At 38.6% G+C, this 18,798-nt stretch overlaps 1 protein-coding gene across 6 annotated transcripts; it reads right to left on the minus strand.

Annotated features, from left to right (window-relative positions):
* Positions 1-616: 616 nt before the first annotated feature.
* Positions 617-18,279, minus strand: LOC129776311 (dynactin subunit 1). Of its 6 annotated transcripts, XM_055781882.1 has the most exons (11): positions 18,119-18,279; positions 17,780-18,044; positions 17,593-17,717; positions 17,282-17,305; positions 16,875-16,943; positions 12,510-12,584; positions 10,312-12,191; positions 10,087-10,250; positions 1,605-2,320; positions 1,405-1,544; positions 617-1,341 (listed from the first exon to the last, which is right to left on the minus strand). In XM_055781882.1, exons 2-11 carry the CDS (start codon positions 17,954-17,956, stop codon positions 881-883), a joined length of 3,831 nt encoding a protein of 1,276 aa, XP_055637857.1. In that variant the 5' UTR covers positions 17,957-18,044; positions 18,119-18,279; the 3' UTR covers positions 617-880. The 6 variants fall into 6 exon arrangements, with proteins under 6 accessions (XP_055637857.1, XP_055637858.1, XP_055637859.1 ...); XM_055781883.1 differs by lacking the exon at positions 17,282-17,305; XM_055781884.1 differs by lacking the exon at positions 12,510-12,584.
* Positions 18,280-18,798: the final 519 nt, after the last annotated feature.

Here is an 18,798-nt window from a genome sequence, read left to right on the forward strand (position 1 = left end):
CAATATAAGGAGAAAAACGTTTCCTTAGCAAAAACTTTGAAAAAACCTTATTTTCCATTATTGTCTAAGCCGCTAATAGAAAGTCTTAAAGACAATCAAAAGAGCAACTTGATTTCGGTATTCAAGGAATGTGGCATTTATCCGATTACTGTGAAGCCGCTACTTAAGAGCATTTCACATGTTCCAAAATTTCCAGAAAGAATTGAGAACAGAGGAATCAAGGAGTTTCTCAACTCGAAACGAGATATAGTTCAGTTCAGTTCAGTGAAAAATTAATACTTTTCAACAATTTTCTGAACACTTGTTAGTAAATTATTAGAGAACATATCTAAATAATCAGAAGTTCGTTCCATTCTAATTTAAAATGGTTATTCCTCAAAAATTTCGAAAACATCATTTTTTGACCCATTCTTACCTCTATCGACGGTATTTAAAACATATGTTTCGATAAGTACGAATTCTAACGAATTTTGTTACACTATAACGGGGAATGTCTGTACTGTTCGCGATATCTGCGCAACCGCAAGGTTCGGGTTCGACTCTCTATCTAATCTGCGTCCCTGGCACAAATAGTTGTCCCGTGCAGTTTCTCTACTTTGAAAAAAAGTCTTTTTAGATATGTTATTTTGTGTTATATTTTAATAAATGATTGAGTATATGGTTATAGTATTTGATACCTTAATTTGCAGGGGGAATAATAAATAGCTTAGCCTTTTTTTCTGGAACGACTTCGAAGTCATCAAGAAACACGATCACAACGTGTACTTATTCTATTATTTAAACTAAGTACAGCATGTCTCACAATAACAATCGCTTGGATCGTCATCATCTGTTCGTAGTCGGTAAAACACAAAAACTGAGTCTACTGACTTACCTCGCTCTAAACCTTAACGTTGGCTTTGAATGCCATCGCCAGTTCGGTCGAAGGAAACACAGCAAAATCTCCATGAGTTGCTCGGTGTGGCTTTCTGTTGAGATATTCATTCATCACTTCATAGGCCAGCTTTTCCGCCTTGGACTTTATCTGTTGCTGGTTGCGCCTCTGCTCGTTTTCGTAATCGATGATGGACTTGGAGACGTTGCCGTGTTGTGTCCTAGTGGTCGGAATTTCCGCTCCCTTGACGAGTGACATTATCCAGTCGTGCTTGACCTTGGTGATTTCCTTCTCCAACGCTTCTATGCGTTCATCCTTGGGCGGGGGAATGTGCAGTGGTTCCAGATTGGAAAGGATCTTCTTGTACTCGTTCGCCTGTACCTTCAGTCGTTCGGCGCGCTCACCCTTAAAGGCCTTCTTCAGAAGTGATAGTTCCTGCGCGATGTATGGCGAACTAGCGGAAATATCTTTGGAAGAAAAGAAAAACATTGAACACTGTAAAAGAAAATGTTTGTAAAATAATAAAATACCAAGAGCAGTTGTGGTTTTCAAATCTCCCTTCTTGGAGCTGTACGTTTTCAGTTTATCACGCAGACTACTCTTCTCACTCTCCAGTGAATCGATATCGCTTTGTAAGTGGTCCATGGTTTCCTCGAATTCTTTCTCTTTTCTGAAAGTGTATCCATATTAGAGAATGTTTAGATAGAACCAACTGTGGTGGCTTGTATACTGTTTGAGTCGCTGGCATAATTCATCATATTGCTTTTGCAGCCGTGCCGTGTTCGTTTCATGGTCTTGCTGCAATACAGACAATTTTTTCTCGGCCAAATCTTTCCGAATCTGCATTTCGGAAAGTTCGCTTTGCTTGAGTTTCGCGGCCATCTTGAGCTGACGAATTTCCGCCTCCCGATTCTCGAGCGTCGCTGTAAGGGTTTTGGTTTCTTCCAGCTGCTTTTTAACTGCCTGCGCTCGAAGAATGATTGGTGCCATCGGTTTCTCCTCGGTTTTTAGGTTTGTTCCTGACATGATTTCGTACTCGTGATCCAGCAGATATTGTGCCAGCTGGCTCATGTCTGTGCTAGTTTTGCTGAGTACCGAGCGAATATTTTGCGACGGACCCAGATCGTCCTGCTCGTAGACTTTTTCGCAAGCATTCGATATAATGTCCCACAGTTTGTCGTGGGGAATCGAGACCTCGGTTTCGGGATCAGCGGTTACAATCTGGGCGACCTGTTTGGCACTGTAGAACATCACACTCATGAACTTGTTCAAAGACTCCGTCGTTTTCTTCAGGTTCTGTAAAGTGTTCATTGAAAGATTACACTTGGTAATGGTGACATCCTGGGGTAGTCGGCGTTTGATCAGTTTCAGCTGTTGCTTCACCGATTCCACGTTCTGGATGATGTACTGCATCAGCAACCCGGAATCACTGGTCTCGTCACCGCCCTGTGGAGAAATGTAAGACGGAAGTATAAATGTGTGGAGTATAATTCGGAAGTCTGAACAACGTTATGTTTTTCATGTCATCTTTTGTGTTAAAAAAGATGCACTAGTGGGTAGCCTTTACTGTTTTGTTTTGATTTGAAGAAGTAAGCAGCAGAAATCCATCGAATGTTGTATGCTGCTTTTCTGACGCAAGCGACAAAGTGTGCGACTGAAGTCCTGCGACGGATGAAGACAATTATTTGGAGGTAAAATTGGACTAATATCCATGTCAGTCTCAAGATCAACTTGCCAAATATTTGGGAGCGACTTAACTCACTTACGACCAGCTGTTCGAAAAACAAATAAAATAATTACCTTACTTTTTCAGGGTAGAACTACGGCCTTCAGTCTACATTTTTAGAAACAGCGAATGCAGCGGTTGTTCTACGGACAATGTGGATAGAAAAAAATATTGCAATTTGAGTTCCGCCCGTTTTCAAATGATTGAGTATAAACAAGCTATTCGCGATTTCACAGCATTCATGATTTACGCTAGTGATCATACGGATCAAGACTTCCCAAATGGCCTATCTGAAGGCCGAGAGTCTATATTAGCTTTTTAAATTGGCCTTTTTAAAAGCTAGAAGCGGATCAACCGGGAAATTTTGAAGTCTCGCCTACTATTCAACATTGCGCTAGAGGGTGTTATGAGACGAGCGGCGTTTAACTTGCGTGGTACGATTTTCAATAGATGCAGTCAGTTCATCTGCTTCGCTGATGAAGTAGACATAGGACCTGCGAGCACTCGGAGTCTTTGAATGATGTGCGTTAACAGGGTGTCGACTTAAAATCCGGAAATAATTTCCCTGGTATTCCCTGATTTTCCAGTAATTTTTTTATTTTAATTAAAATCTCTAAATGTATTTTAGCTGTAGCTCCTAAAACATTTAGTTAGCTTAAACAATGAAATTTAAGAACGTCTGTCAATATTTTCCAATAAATAAATTGTTTGTGATTTTTAATTGAGTTTAACGACGACTGATAAATGTCGTAAAAGATTTAAAAAAATGGATATACTAATACAGTTCAAAGTTATTTTAAAGGAGTCTCGAATACTAGTACAGAATGAGACATTTTCATTTTGATTCGGATCAATTTCATGAAACTGTTACGATTTTAACAAAACGCTTTATCTCGTAATATTTCGGCTCCTTTTTGTACGTTTTGCAAAATTTTCCCCGTTTTACCTCCAGAGATTTCACTTCTGTTTCCCGTAGCCATTTTATTAACTTTGATTCATATGACGATAAAAAGAGCTCAACATCTTTATTGATGCTATCCTTCCAAAGTGAAGTATAGCACCATAAACTTGTCGCATAGCACAACCGTTTCCTCCCACATGTTTTCATAAAAACATTCGCTAATGGAAAAGGCCTCTCAACGTTGAGGTTTCTAATGAGAGACAGAAGACCATTTTGGGTAAAAACTTCCGTAATCAACGACCAAAATCCGTCAAATATCAAAAAAGCCAATAGTCAAAAGCTTCTCGAATCGTTTTCCCTCCATTTTCTATCGTAATCAATGATGGAAAGATGAATGATACATCAACGCAGTGCTTCGCATCTCAGACGAAATTTCAAGATTTCTCAGTCGTAAAATTTTGGCGAATTTTTTCAATCCTTTGATGAACCGTGTAAAATATCCTTCATTTTGAAAAACCAGTTGCAGCTCGCGTAATATGACCAATTCACGTTTATACCGTCCATCGACTCAAAAAGAAGTTTGTTAAAATATATAATTCCCATGCCTTCTTCAAAAGCTGCAAGTTCATTCCTGATGCTTGAGAATGTCCCAAGAACATACATACCTACAGAGAGTCAAACTAGTCAAATACAACTTCTTTGGTATCATTAACTTTCTAATTACTGCAATAATCAAAATTCTAATTGACGGAATTTCATTTTTTCCAGATTGGTGACGAACTTCCCTGATATTTCCTGATCTTCCCTGACATTGTTTGAATTCCCTGATATTCCCTGATTTTCAAGGATTTTCAAGATAGTCGACACCCTGGTTAAGAACCATCCACGAACCACGAGCTCACGCAACTCACCGACGAACCCAGTATCTAGAAAGTGGTCAAAGCTAATGATTATGTTGCGAGAATGTCGGACAACTTTTCCTGCAAAAATGGCGTTCATCGGGAAGAGAGATGCCAGGTTTGAAGACATGTCTTCATTTTGAAGATATTTGACTTACTATGAAGACATTTACTTTTATGAAGACATTATGAAATATGTGAAGACATTGCAGTATGGTAGCGTACGTGGATTTTTTAATGATATTATTTCCATAACTTTTAAACTATCGAAAAATATCGTAAGTAGGGCTTTTGTCTCAGTGTCATTCGCTCACTTTGTCATCAGTGCCACTTTTTTACTTTTGTTCATAGAAATCAACGGATACTTTTGTCTCGGGGTCATTCTCTCGCTTTTTTCATTTTTTCGTACCATGTGAAGACATTTGAAGAAATTACCTGGTGTCCCTGATCGGGAATCCGACTGGTACGAGACGACAAGGAGTGCAACGAGCAAGGCGAGCAGGGGTTTTCGCGAAATTGGAGAGGGATAGCCACGAACCGAGGTAATTGGAGAAGAATTGTGTATCAGGCCCAGTTGTAAAGACGTTAAGCCAACATAAATAAATAAAAATAAAAAGTTTGGGGTGCAAGGATTTGAGCCATATCTCTTCGCCGGTTGAGCGAAGTTATATGATAAACCTTTCATTCGAAAGATAAAATTGATTTATTGTGTTTTATTGACCCCAAAAACTGTTTTCTCACTCGGCTTTCAGAAAGGCCATTTAGAAAGCTTCGCTGACGTTGCCATTTGGTCGCTAGTTGAATGACTGATAAATTGTGAATGATTTATTGGTGAATATTTTTCCGACAAATTAATTAATATTCGTGAATCCGAGCAATGTTTCCGGGTACAAATCAAAAAGGTGGCGTCGATGTATAGCTCATTTCAAGCCGGGTGTGAAGCAGGTATTTTTAAGCGGTGAGGTCTGAGTTCTTCGGTGGAAAATTGAAGGTGAAAATTTGTTCCACGGCGGTTGTAATTCTGAGTGTTCTTTGGAGCGTTGGAAATGTGATTTTGCTAGGAGCTACTGAAAAACCACTTGGATATTCAATAAGTTCATTACTTCAGTAACACTTTAGATAGCGAGCTATCAATAGCACATGTTAATCACAGCAAATCAGGAAACTGGTCACGATTTTATTAAATAAAGTTGACGTCAATAACTTTTTTCGCTACGAACGAATTCTGATGATTTGCATACCAATCGAAGCAGAAGTACCCTAAGCTCTGTTAAATCTTTAACAGAGTTTTTTCCACGTACATATAACTCATCATAACAGGAGAACGGCTGATCAGATCTGCGTCGTCCATATATTTTTCTTGACCCAAATTAGAATGATAGATGTTTTGTCAGACAAATTACACTCTCGGGGTCTACCGCCTCTATTGAATAATATGTTATATAACTTGCTTTGTGAGAAACATTTGAATTTTTCTCACGGAGATTCGGCAGTCGGGTCCTTACATGGGCCTCCCTCAGGGCTCCTGTTTAGGCCCCCTTTTATACAACTTCTATGTAAGCGACATTGACAATTGCCTTACAAAAAATTGCAGCTTAAGACAACTTGCAGATGATGGAGTAGTGTCTGTCGTAGGATCAAAAGAATCCGACCTGCAAGAACCCTTACAAGATACTTTGAACAACTTTTCAACCTGGACCATTGGGCTAGGGATCGAATTCTCCATGAAGAAAACAGAGATGGTGGTTTTTTCTAGGAAGCATAGACCAGCAAAACCAAAGCTTCAACTTTTGGGTAAACCGATCATTCATGCTATGTCATTCAAGTATCTTGGGGTATGGTTCGACTCCAAATGGTACTTGGGGGGCCCATATTAGATATCTGAGTAAAAAATACCAACAAAGAATAAACTTTCTCCGTACAATTACCGGCACCTGGTGGGGAGCCCATCCCGAAGATCTTATAATGTTGTATCGAACAACTATTCTCTCAGTGATGGAGTATGGCAGTTTCTGTTTTCAATCAGCTGCCAAAACACACCTCATTAAACTCGAGCGAATTCAGTATCTTTGTCTCCGTATTGCGTTGGGATGTATGCCCTCAACGCATACCATGAGTCTCGAAGTTTTGGCAGGCGTACTCCCCCTAAAAGATCGCTTCAATTTATTATCTCTTCGGTTCCTCATCCGGTGTAAGGTTATGAACCCATTGGTGACCGGAAATTTTGAGCAGCTGATCGGGCTAAATTTTCATTCTGGATTCATGACTTCATATCATGAATTCATCTCCATGCAGGTTGATCCTTCTTCGTATATTCCCAACCGTGTTTGTTTTCCTGACTACATCAATTCCTTTGTACATTTTGATCTGTTCATGAAGGAGAAAATCCATGGAATTCCAGATTATCATCGATCGGGGATCGTTCCTACGATCTTCAATGCAAATTATGGGCGTATCAATTGTGATAATATGTACTTTACTGATGGGTCCTCTATGAATGAGTCCACAGGATTTGGAGTGTTCAACGAATTTTTAGCACCTCCCACAGTCTTCAGAATCCTTGCTCAGTGTATATTGCTGAATTGGCAGCAATACACTGGGCGCTGGACAGCGTCACCTCACGACCTGTTGAACACTATTACATTGTAACGGATAGTCTTAGCTCTGTCGAAGCTATCCGTTCAGTGAGGCCGGAAAAGCACTCGCCGTACTTCCTTGAGAGAATACGAGAAATTTTGAGTGCTTTAACCAGACGCTGTTATGTCATTACCTTTGTCTGGGTCCCTTCACATTGCTCAATTCCGTATAATGAGAGGGCTGACTCATTGGCAAAGGTAGGTGCAATTGAAGGCGATATTTATCAGCGTCAAATCGCCTTCAATGAATTTTATTCTTTAGTCTGTAAAAATACCATCGCTAACTGGCAACGTAAGTGGAACGAAGATGAATTGGGTCGGTGGCTTCACTCGATTATCCCTAAGGTTAGCCTCAAACCGTGGTTCAAAAGTCTGGACTTGAGTCGGGACTTTATTCGCACCTTTTCTCGACTCATGTCCAATCACTGTTCGTTAGACGCGCTACTCTTTCGTTTTAATCTTGCCGATGGCAATATCTGTGCTTGTGGCCAAGGTTACCACGACATCGAACACGTTGTTTGGTCGTGCGAGGTGTATCTTGTTGCCAGATCGAATTTAGAAAACTTTCTTCGGGCCAGAGGAAGACAGCCCAATGTGCCGGTGAGAGATGTGTTGGCTCGGTTAGACCTTGATTACATGTCCCAAATATATGTCTTCTTAAAAGTTATCGATCTTCGTGTGTGATTGTCCTTATATCCTTATATTCTCCTTTTCCTTTTCCTTCGCGAGAAATCAAATCCCTTCTTACTAACAATAGAATAAGGTGAAATGTAAATACATATTAGATATAAGATAGGCTTAAGAATTGAGTATGATGAATGTGAGTGTGAACACTGTCAACATATCCTTATATCCCTTCCTTTTCCTGAAAAATGTCACCCTTCTAAACTCGAGCAAAACGCGAGTAATCGGTTCTCTACTTCATTAACATTAGAATTAATGAAAAATGTTTATATATACTTGTAACAATACAGATAGGAGTTTGGCTCCTTTAAACTTATGTAACTGAGCCTGTAAAAATAAACGATTTAATAAATAAAAAAAAAGAATGATAGAACTTTGGAGGATATTTGAAATAAATAGGAAAAATGGAAAAAAAATACTATGCATGTCTATATATCTATATATATATATATATATATATATATATATATATATATATATATATATATATATATATATATGTCTATATACAAGGATATTTAAAATAAAAAGGGAAAATTAAAAAAAAAGAGGTACGCATATGTATGTTTCGCAGTGAAAACCATAATTTAGATCAATTTTACAGATCTGAACGATAACATACAATATCTCTTGAAATGTATTCGACCAACCAAAATATTCTCCAAAATAGAAATAAATTATAAGGCAGAACAACGTTTGCTGAGTTAGCTAGTATACTATAAATTACGATTCTCTAATCCGTAAATAGTTAAAATTGACGAAAATTGGAAACATCCCCATTTTCCCATACATTTGTTGCGCGCAATTATATGCTCACAAAGCCGTGCTGTGAATATGGTTCTACTTATCCATCTGTGAGTTACAATATTTATATAGCACTGCGAATTAAATTCAGCGTTTGTTCTATGAACACAGTGGAGAGAGAAAATATTGTCACCTTAACTCCTCCCGTTGATAACATTTTTGTTATGGAAAGAACGATTCTCGATTTCTAGCACATAGTCTTGTTGCAGCAAGCGCCCAGCAAAATGATGCCAACGAAACCATATGCAGGTTTTCTGATTTCATTAATTTTCTTTATTCTACAGGATATTTATAAAATTCCTAAAAATAGTTGCTCCATAGTAATTTAGGAATAAATATATATAAAATCAACCTCCCATTTAGTCTCCTAGGTATGAGTTCTCTTGCTTACAGTTGGACACTGGAAAAAATTTCGAAGGAAATAAGAACAACAGAAATAACCGCAGAGAAAAAAGCTTAATGTCACAACAGTCTATTAAGGAGTGTATCGAAAAATAGTCTTAAACATTTAACACGTTATAACACACAAACGGGTGAGCTTGTCGTGTAACCAGAGCACGCTTTTTTACATGTCAAAAATCGAAATACAAGTCATTTAATCGCGGTCATAAAGTTGTTTTCGAGATGTCACGGATTGATTTGCAAACTGAAAAGAAAATTCTGCACTATTGGTGCACCGAAAATAGCAAAAAAAAAACAAAGTTTGTCCAAAAAGTGTTAAACGAATCGTCGCAAAATTCGATAATGAGTGTTCTTTCGAGGATCTCAGCAGAAGTGGACGAAACCCGAACCGAAAAGTTGTAAATTATATTCAGAAGAACATGTCTACATCTATTCATGATTTAGCCAAGAAATTCAAAACCAGTGTTGAGATGATTCAGCGGATTAAAGAGAGACATGGTCCAAAGACCTATAAAAAGCAAAAAGTGGCCAAACACCGGAGCTAAGATAGCACGAGCTCGTAAGCTATATGAGCGTATTTTGAACAATTCAACCAGTGCATTCTCATGGATGACGAAACATACGCCAAAGAAGATTCCAGAACGCTGCCGGGACCTCAATTTTATACCAAATCGATTGGAGACCATTTGTGGATACGACTGTTGCGATGGAAAAATTCGGCCGAAAAGTGCTCGTCTGGCAAGCAAGTTGCACGTGTGGCATGCGATCGTCAACTTTTTCCACAAAAGGGACTATAAATGCTCAAATTTTTGTGAGAGAATGCTTGAAGAAGATATTGCTTCCACTTTATAGAAAACACGAGATTCCTCCTCTATTCTGGCCGGATTTGGCGTCGGGACATTATGCCAAATCCACTCTACAATGGTTTTCGCAAAACCACTGGAAGGAGAAGCAACACCTGGAATGGAAACAGCTGGAACGGATGGAGAAGATTAAAAAATAGAGTGTGCGGACACTAAACACAGAAAACGGACAGAAGACAGGTTTGAAAACGACTGGACGATATTGACCGGATAGTATTCCACTACAACGTCTTTTCTAAAGATTTTTTTTAAACCGCGCTCGTCGGTACATTCGGCACCGCATATCGTGGTACTCACCTTGATCAATGTTTTAATCACGTTTGCATCGGTTAAGATTGAATCGCATGCCGCTGAAATTGAGGCTGTACAATCCCGCACGATCTGAGCCTCGTTGAGTAGATCTTCCCCGGACAGCAGCACCAGGTACATAGCGTTGAAGAAAGTTACACACTTTTCGAGATCTGAAAAACAAGGACGCAATGAAACCCTAGAGGTGTGGTCAATACATCATTGTAAACATACTATCGGTAGATGAATTTTCATCGAGCTGATTAGCCTTCAACAGATCCACAATCTCATCGACCATTTTCTCCTGAGCTTGCATTTCCGGTAGCGATGACCCAATCTTCAGCAGCGTATCTGGTTGACAGGCGGTCAGGCCGTATAGGAACTGATGCATTACACTCTGTAGATTGTGCACGTGGTGAAGAAGTCTTGAACGGAATCGGAACTGGTAAATTTCATGACCACCAACAATTGCGTTTCGGTCAATCTGCGGAACAGCCGAGAAGCGTTCTCTAGCCTGGCTGACTATGATGCCGGATTTGAAAACGATGCGTGACACAAGAAGAATCACGAGTATGGCATCATGATCGCCACCACGGGCCATGAACACTTCCGGCATAAACGCACTGAGATATTTAACGTGTTCGTTCGCTTGGGTCAATTCAATCTGACGTAGCTGAAGATCGATAGCTCTAGTGAACGCCTTGGACTCAGCGAACATTTGTTTGAAGTCGATTGTTTCAGAAATTGTGTCCTTGACCACCTTATTTGATTCCTGATTGAGTTTCTCCCGTAACTCTTGACACTGGTCATTAAGACGCTGAACTAGTTCCCGGAATTTGAGGATGGTTTGATCGCGATCAATAATGGTCTCGAGAGCAGCCTCTTTCTCACGAACCGCTTCACGTTTACCAGCATGAGCCATATCTAACTCCTCGCGCATATCCATCTCGAGCTCATGGTTGCTTTCTACCAGTTGTTCATGGACTTCCTCCAGAGCCTCAAGCTCGGCTACTTCTTCCTCTAGAGCCTTCACCTTATCCTCGAGTTCCATTTTCTTTTCAGCTAGTTGTTCAATCATTTCTTCCGCACCTAATGCTGCATTGACCTGTTCTTGCAGATCGTTAAGCTGAACCTCCATTTCATCTACTTTTGTGGAAAGCTTTTCTTTAGTACGCTGCAATTCAGCAACTTCCGATTTTTTCGTATCCAACTCTTTCTCCAATTTTTGGATTTCATGCTTTTCGTGGGCAGATAAGTCCCTCAAACGAACCAGAGTTTCACGCAACCTTGCGTTTTGCTGCTCCAACTGTTTAAACTCATAGGTCGATACACCACCGACACTCCCGTCACCGATTGGCCCACCACTTCCGAGTTTGTCTTGCATCTCTGTCTTCAAAATCTCCAGATCCAATGTCAACTCCTCGATCCTCTCCTTGCTGGTTTCCAGTTCCATAGCCAACGTGTCGGCCTTCATCTCTGCCATTTCTTTATCGAGAGTGATCAGTTCCACATTCTCCGATAGCTCAGCCATCTCTTCGATGTGCAGATCACGTGCCTCGATGGCGTCTTTTGCATCCTGCTTGGCTCGCTGATAGTCCCGCTGCAGTTGCGAATGGGCATCCATCATTTTGCTCTTGAACTCCACCAGCTGATCGAACTGAGTTTTCAGCTTGTCGAACTCGCGCAGTCGCTCCTTATCCTCAGCTCGGCGAATCTTAAGCGTCTCTAGTTTCTCCACCAGATCTTTGTTTTGTGTCCTCAAATCTTCAACCTCTTGTTGCAACTGCAACAGATGGATACGATCTTCGGTGGATGGTGCTGGCGATGGGGATGTCAGCGATTGGCCCGGAGTGAATTGGGGTTTCAATGTTTCTACAAAACCCGTCTCAACGAACGAAGCGCGCTTGGAGGTTTGGAGCGATTCGGGTGGGCTTATGTGAGATTTTTGGATCGATTCGTAGCGATCGCTCGCTTTGACCATCGTTGGTATTGACGAAACCGGCGTGGGAATAGATGACTGGCCAGAACCAGCGGAAGGCCGTTCATTTGCTGGCGATGCCAAATGAGTCTTCGATCCCAGAGAACTGGTGCTACGATTTAGCGACAGCCGAGAACTGTTGGGAGGGGGAACGTTTGGAGATGGTGAAAATGGTGCTTCTTAGAGGTTAAAAAGCAAACAATGAACAGTGTGGATCCCAATGAGTGGGCTCTGGGGAAACACGCGTGATCTGGTTAAAGCGAGGAACATATAATGGCAAGAGCAAGCGCGAATCCAGAGGATGAATGAATTTGTACAAGACCCAGATATGCATCAAAGCAGCAATGTGCAAACAAATGTCAATAACTATGAATGTTGTTGCAGGGATAACACATTGAGATATAAAATAATATATAGGAAACACATTCGATTGATTTTATACAAATAAATTAACCTGGATGATGATAATGTCATGGACATGGAGGCACGCTTCGATTGGGGCTGCTTGACGGGTGACTTACGGCGCACACTGTTTCGGTTGGTTGGCCAATTCCCGGCGAGACATGATGAGGGCAATCGACGAATGTTTTGGTTCGGTTGTGGCATGATTGGGATTAGTAGGGTTCCGTTATTAGTAGGGAAATGAAAAGTATTTTAAGGTAGACGAATAAAGAAAGTCAATATAATGGTTTCTTCGTTCTGTTTTTTATATAACGAAAAGCAACAAAATGCAATAAATAATGAAACAACGGAGAAAATTGTCAAATGAAACTCCAAACAAATAGATGGAAATACTACGTAAATTGAGCATAACGGTACTAGATCATTCTGTAGTATCAGCCTGGTATCTCATCCCATACAACATTATTTTCAATATCTGTATTACGTAATATGTTCAATCATAAAGAATAAGCTGTCGAAAATATTCTAATAATCATATGAAAAATTATATGAAAAATGAATTTGGAAGACATGTCATTTTCAGCATTATATAATGCTTTAGAGAATTATAAACGTTAGGTCTATTGTTTCAACAAAATTACTATATAATCATTATAAAACATTTAAACATATTTATGTATTTATTTTTAGAATTAATTATTAAGTGATTATCAGAGCAGCCATTCCATGACAAATCGATATAGCGATTCTCAGATTTTCGTTACAATTGATTGTTTTGTTCCTTATCGCAAAATATAAGAACCGTATTTTTCATTTTTTTCAATAAGCCATTTCCGTTTTAGGGTGGTCCGAAAAATCAATGTTTCCCCCTTTTTCCAGAAATGACTTTTTCAATTAATAACTTTTGAACTACTGGACCGATTCATATTATCGAAATATATTTTTTGAAAAAATATTATAGCTTCAAAAAAATTGCAATTGCAGTAATTATTGATTGTATTAGTTTTTTATAGTTTACATGCACTCTTTTCTGGTTTGGAAGAACGAACTAATTCTCAAAAAAATAAAAAATAAAGTTTAACAAAACACGTGTACACCTAGTCAGCGAATGCCTTATAAAAATGAGATTCATATTCTGCAAAGGTGTTGCAAATCACTCACTGCGCTGTACGCTCACGTTCACTGTACGATTCACAAATGATATCACTACCACATACTATATTCCGATGTTACTTGCTATGGCACCAATTGTATTCACTTTTCTACAGTTTTACGCGTAGTTCTCACATGTTACTTTTTGGCAAATCTCAATATTTTTATGCACAATCTTTCGGAAAAAGCACAAACAACTTTTTGTTTGCTCTCAGTATTTCAAAAAAAAAACAACATCAAGTTCAATTATCCCATGTTGATATTCTAGGCATAACTGTCCCGACTTGGATTTGTAAACCCTTAATCAAGCTTGATTGATTCAGTGAGGGGAACTTTTCACATTTCAATAAACAATAGTTTACTGCTTATGAAAATTTGAAATGCCTCAAGCTTCTGGTAGACAAATATGCTAGGATGTTTTGACTGCGTTTTTCCCAGTTGCTGATTTTGGAATATGGGACAACTATGCGTAGAATGGCAAACTAGTTGTTGCGACCCAGTCGTGACCACAAGCGTTTGAAATCAGAGGTCGTTTTTTTGTATTTTTTTAATTATTGGGGCTATATGGGGAATATATGTTTAAAAATGTTTTATTTTTATTTTATTTCAAAAATAACACTCAAAACTCAATTTCCTTTGAAACGAAGAAAGAAAAGAAGGAACTATTTCAAGTCAAGCCAATTTAAGACTAACTATGATATAGATGGCATTTTTTGTAACATCGCATGGCAAAGGACCCTGCGATACCTTAGAAGCAGGGCTCGTCAATGTCATATTCAACTGACGATAGTCAGGGGACTATGGAGCCGTCCATTGTTTGTGTAACTACCTTTTTGCAACAGAAACCATGTTTTCGTTTCACTTTATATAGACGTTAAAATTAAATTTGTGTACGAGGTACATGTCAAGGTGGAGTAGTAGTGGTGGATTGAAGTCAGTTAGAATAAGAGACAGATTTGTATTCATTCGTCACGCCAATCTGAATAACCATTTGCTAGAAATGAATTGACGAGCGTTAAGAGCAAGGATGACTGATGAACTAGTCATGTTGACGGCGAATGCCGAAGAAGTCGTACCCGAAGCGAAGCGACTAAGAGGAGAGTCGATTTTCATGTTTCGTCTTCCCGTCATCCCATCAAAAATTAAAAGAAACTATTCGATTGGGCTCAAAAGCGAAAGGAGGAGCAGCTAACCCAAATTTTCTTTTCCTATGCAACTACAACAGAGTATGAAAATACCAAGCAACAGCTTAATGAACAATATTCGAAAGCGATTACTATTCAAGGACCGCAAAAATACCATTCATTTATTCCAGTTTGCTTAGATGAAATAGAAGTTAGGCAATTTTCAAACTGTAATGAGAGTAGAAAATTGTAGCCCTTATGAAACAATAAGGAATCTGTAATAAAATGCAAATACAATGTAAAACCAATGTAAAAAGAACAGCATAGTCAAAAATAGGAGTCTAATATTTTGTGATAAGGAACAAAACTATAAATTCAATAAATTCAAACAAAAATCTGAGAACCATTATATCGGTTTGTCATGCAAGGGCTGATAAAATATATATCGAACAAGAAACTTAATACAGGACGGACTCGATTATATACAGTTTCCAAATTCTTTTTTTATATAAGTATAATCGAACCCTGTATATAAAAGTCAAAATATGTTCTATTTGTTTTATATACACATATTTGTTGTTTTTTAATATAAAAGAATTAAATTTTTGATTCAATTCCATAAAGTCAGAAAATACCTCACTCACAAAAAATACGAATTCTTTCAGGAGGTGAGAGAGGATCAAATCTGATGAAAGAAATCCTTCTACGTATATGTTCGAATTTCACCAATGACAGACTTATTGGGCCTGATCACGACCGTCACTTCACGGTGAAAACGGAATGAAGTGTAAATAACTTTGCATACAAATCGGGCCTGATTCTCGAATACACTACGAATACACTTCACGAGGGAAACGGAATGAAACGTATTCGCGATGACAAAGGTACGGTGTCGACATCTGGATGCTAGATTAGTTTCCCACTAAATTTATCATTATAATATCAAATTATCTTCAGATGAAATTTTTGTATGAGATTATTATATCACATGAACGAAACAAAGTTTTCCACTCACATTGAATACCAGTTTGATACGAAGAAGTTAATTTTCATTCATGATTTTTTATTTGAAAAGTGCTCATTCTGCCTGAAAACTCATCATTATCCTCGACACTTCACTAACTCGTAAAACGTAGTTCAATGGCGTGCCGTTTTTTTAGTTTTCACCGTGAAGTGTATTCCAGAATCAGGCCCATCATTATGTTTCCACCGTGAAGTGACGGTCGTGATCAAGCCCATTGAATTTAATTACTGTTTCGAGCTCTGTTGGTTTAAACTGGCTCTTCTTCAAAAGTTGGGCTACGCAGGACGATTCTCTTGCTTCCATTTGAAGGATGAGAACATTTAGTATAGGATAACGTTGTGAAACATCTTAACTAGAGGATTTGAATAACATTTTGGAAGTGACCCATGGCCTTGTGGTTAGCGTCTCACATTATCATGCCGGGTGTTTGGGTTCGATTCCCGTTCTGGCCTGGGGATTTTTTCGTCAAAGAAATTTTCTTCGACTTGCACTGTGGTCACGCGTATTCTAGAGCTTGCCGCTCAGAATACATCCAAGGCGTGTTAAGTGGCTTAAGAAATCTCAGCAAATTTTAATAAATGACGCTAGTTAATGCATGCGTTGAAACGGCAAATGTTCCACAGTGAACATTAACACCATTGAAGAAAAAGAAGAAGTGAAGAATTTAGAAGTTATTGGTTTTCAAAGTGTTATTACTAATTTTATCCCAAAAACGCGTAATAAACATGATTATTTCTATCAACCAAATTAAAGCTCTCTACCATTTGTTCGTTGGCATAAAACTTCTATCTTTCTTAATTTCACTGCAATATCATTTTAAACAATTCGTGGCAAATTTTCAAGTAAAATCTGAAAAAAAAACAAGATTTTTACTCTACTGTACTTATAATAACAAATTAATTTTCACCCGAACTTTGAATCATTACATTTTATTTTGAAACATGAAAAATTGTATATAATCGAGTCTAAAATTGTGTATAATCCATATTTATGAGCGAGTAAAATAATCATAATAGTAACAAACGCAATGGAAATACTAAAAAGGGAGTCTGAAAAAATTGTAACACGGTTGAAAATAAAGTTAGAAAACTACTTGTAAATAAACAGCAGGACTTACGCCGTTGGTTTCGCCGCGAAAGACGACGTTGAACCTGGGACCGACGCTAGCGAACGAACTGATCCGGCACTATCCAGCGAATGTATTAGCGTAGTACAAAAACGATTCATTTTAAAATCGTGGCAGAGAATATTACAAAAATCAGATATTCGGCAAAGCTATAATCAATTAAAGCGACAAACATGATATCAACGGAACTGAAGCGAGTTGAGTGCAAAAATGCCAACCAATTGAATGAGAATGGCTAGTCTATTCTAAATACTGGACTATACCGCTGGGCTATTCGTGAGAACAAAACGGACGCATCCGCCCTCTATGGAATGAATCGGGATGAACATGAGTATTTTATTTCGTTTTTAGGCTTGCGAAAATTGATTTGAACGCACACAAAACTGCTCAACACTTACTTCGATTTAGTCACGCGTTTGGCACTAGCTCATTTAAACAAACGGTAATTGCGGTATTAATTTTTAATATATTTCATTTTGTTCAAGTTTTGAACAATTCGTCAACAAGGATTGTAAAGAAAAATGGAAACATAGAAACAAGTCAACCGAAGTGTGGTTAGCTGAAGTTGCAGATATTTCAACTGGCAAAATGATGGAAAGATTGAGGATGGATAGAATGTACTAAATGGAGAGAGATAATTATTTATTTTTTTTGGCGAATGTTATCTCATGTTCAGCAATACAAATTTGACTCTATTGATATAACTGACCTGCTCAGCCTTGATCGTGGTTTTTCTTCTGGTGTTTGCACATCGGAATTTTCAATTGGATTGCCTGCATCATCTAAATATATTAGCTGGGTGGGCCGAACGAACATTCCATAGTTTTCCTCGCACTAAAACAAATTTGCTTGTTTAAAATACAATTAACAAATTAGCTTCTCGTTTCAACACTTACGGTAAAATAAGTTTGACCCTTGATGGATCCATTGTTTTTTCCTTTGGGTTCATCAAGTATAACGCCGATCCATTTGCCGACAGCAAATGATGTCATCCCAATATAGGCAATCGAACCACGAACATCCTTGCCGGATACTTCGATTCGCTGTCCAACTTTCAAAAGCTTTTCGCTCATCACCACTTTTATGCAAACGCAAACAGGGAGAAAAAACCTCCTAGGAGTCCTTCGATGTCCCTCTATTGGTTTCAGTCACTAGTAGGAACTGTAAAAATCATTGATGTCATCAGTTCAAAACCGAGCAAATTGAAAAGGGAACTACTCCCAATAAAATGTTACCTCTTAATAACCGTAAAAATTCACCTTGTAAAAACACATATAACAATAAAAATAATATCGACAAATCTCAGAGAACTAATTGTTTTCACGGGTGAAAACTTTAGATTTGAGTAATTTTTCAGCCAATCCAAGTTGACAACGATTTGACCACGGTGTCTTGAGCACGGTGAGCCAATTAGATATGGGCAAACCGTTCACGAACGGTACGAAACAAGATGGTGGAGTTAACAGGTGGCTCGTAATGTACACTATTTAGAGAAGACGTATGAGGAATGGCAAGACGAAAAGTTTGGATTTGTTTATGTTATTACTTACGTTGGTATGGTTACATTTGATTTCGTCGAAGGTATTTGAAGCAGTATAATAAATAAACAGTTGTCGTTGAAAATAGTAACCTAGTAACCTTTATGCATATGCTTCCGCCAGCTGGCTCGGCTAATGTGATTCAGGGAATGCTTTGATCGTGGTACCGTGGTACTGGCGCATAATTTGCAGCTTTGTTTTTTGTGCTGAGTCATAACCGTGCCGGCGAAACTGTAGTCAATGTTTAGTGTTGTTTGGATACCATCTATGTAAATAAGTTCAAACTTACGGGATACGTCCGAACGGCAATTCTGACATTACGTTTTACCTTCCACTTCACTTTCCTTGGTATGAAAGAACTAGTTCGCCAAAAAGAG

This window comes from Toxorhynchites rutilus, chromosome 3, assembly GCF_029784135.1.
Source record: "Toxorhynchites rutilus septentrionalis strain SRP chromosome 3, ASM2978413v1, whole genome shotgun sequence".
In the NCBI taxonomy this organism is placed as follows: domain Eukaryota; kingdom Metazoa; phylum Arthropoda; class Insecta; order Diptera; family Culicidae; genus Toxorhynchites; species Toxorhynchites rutilus.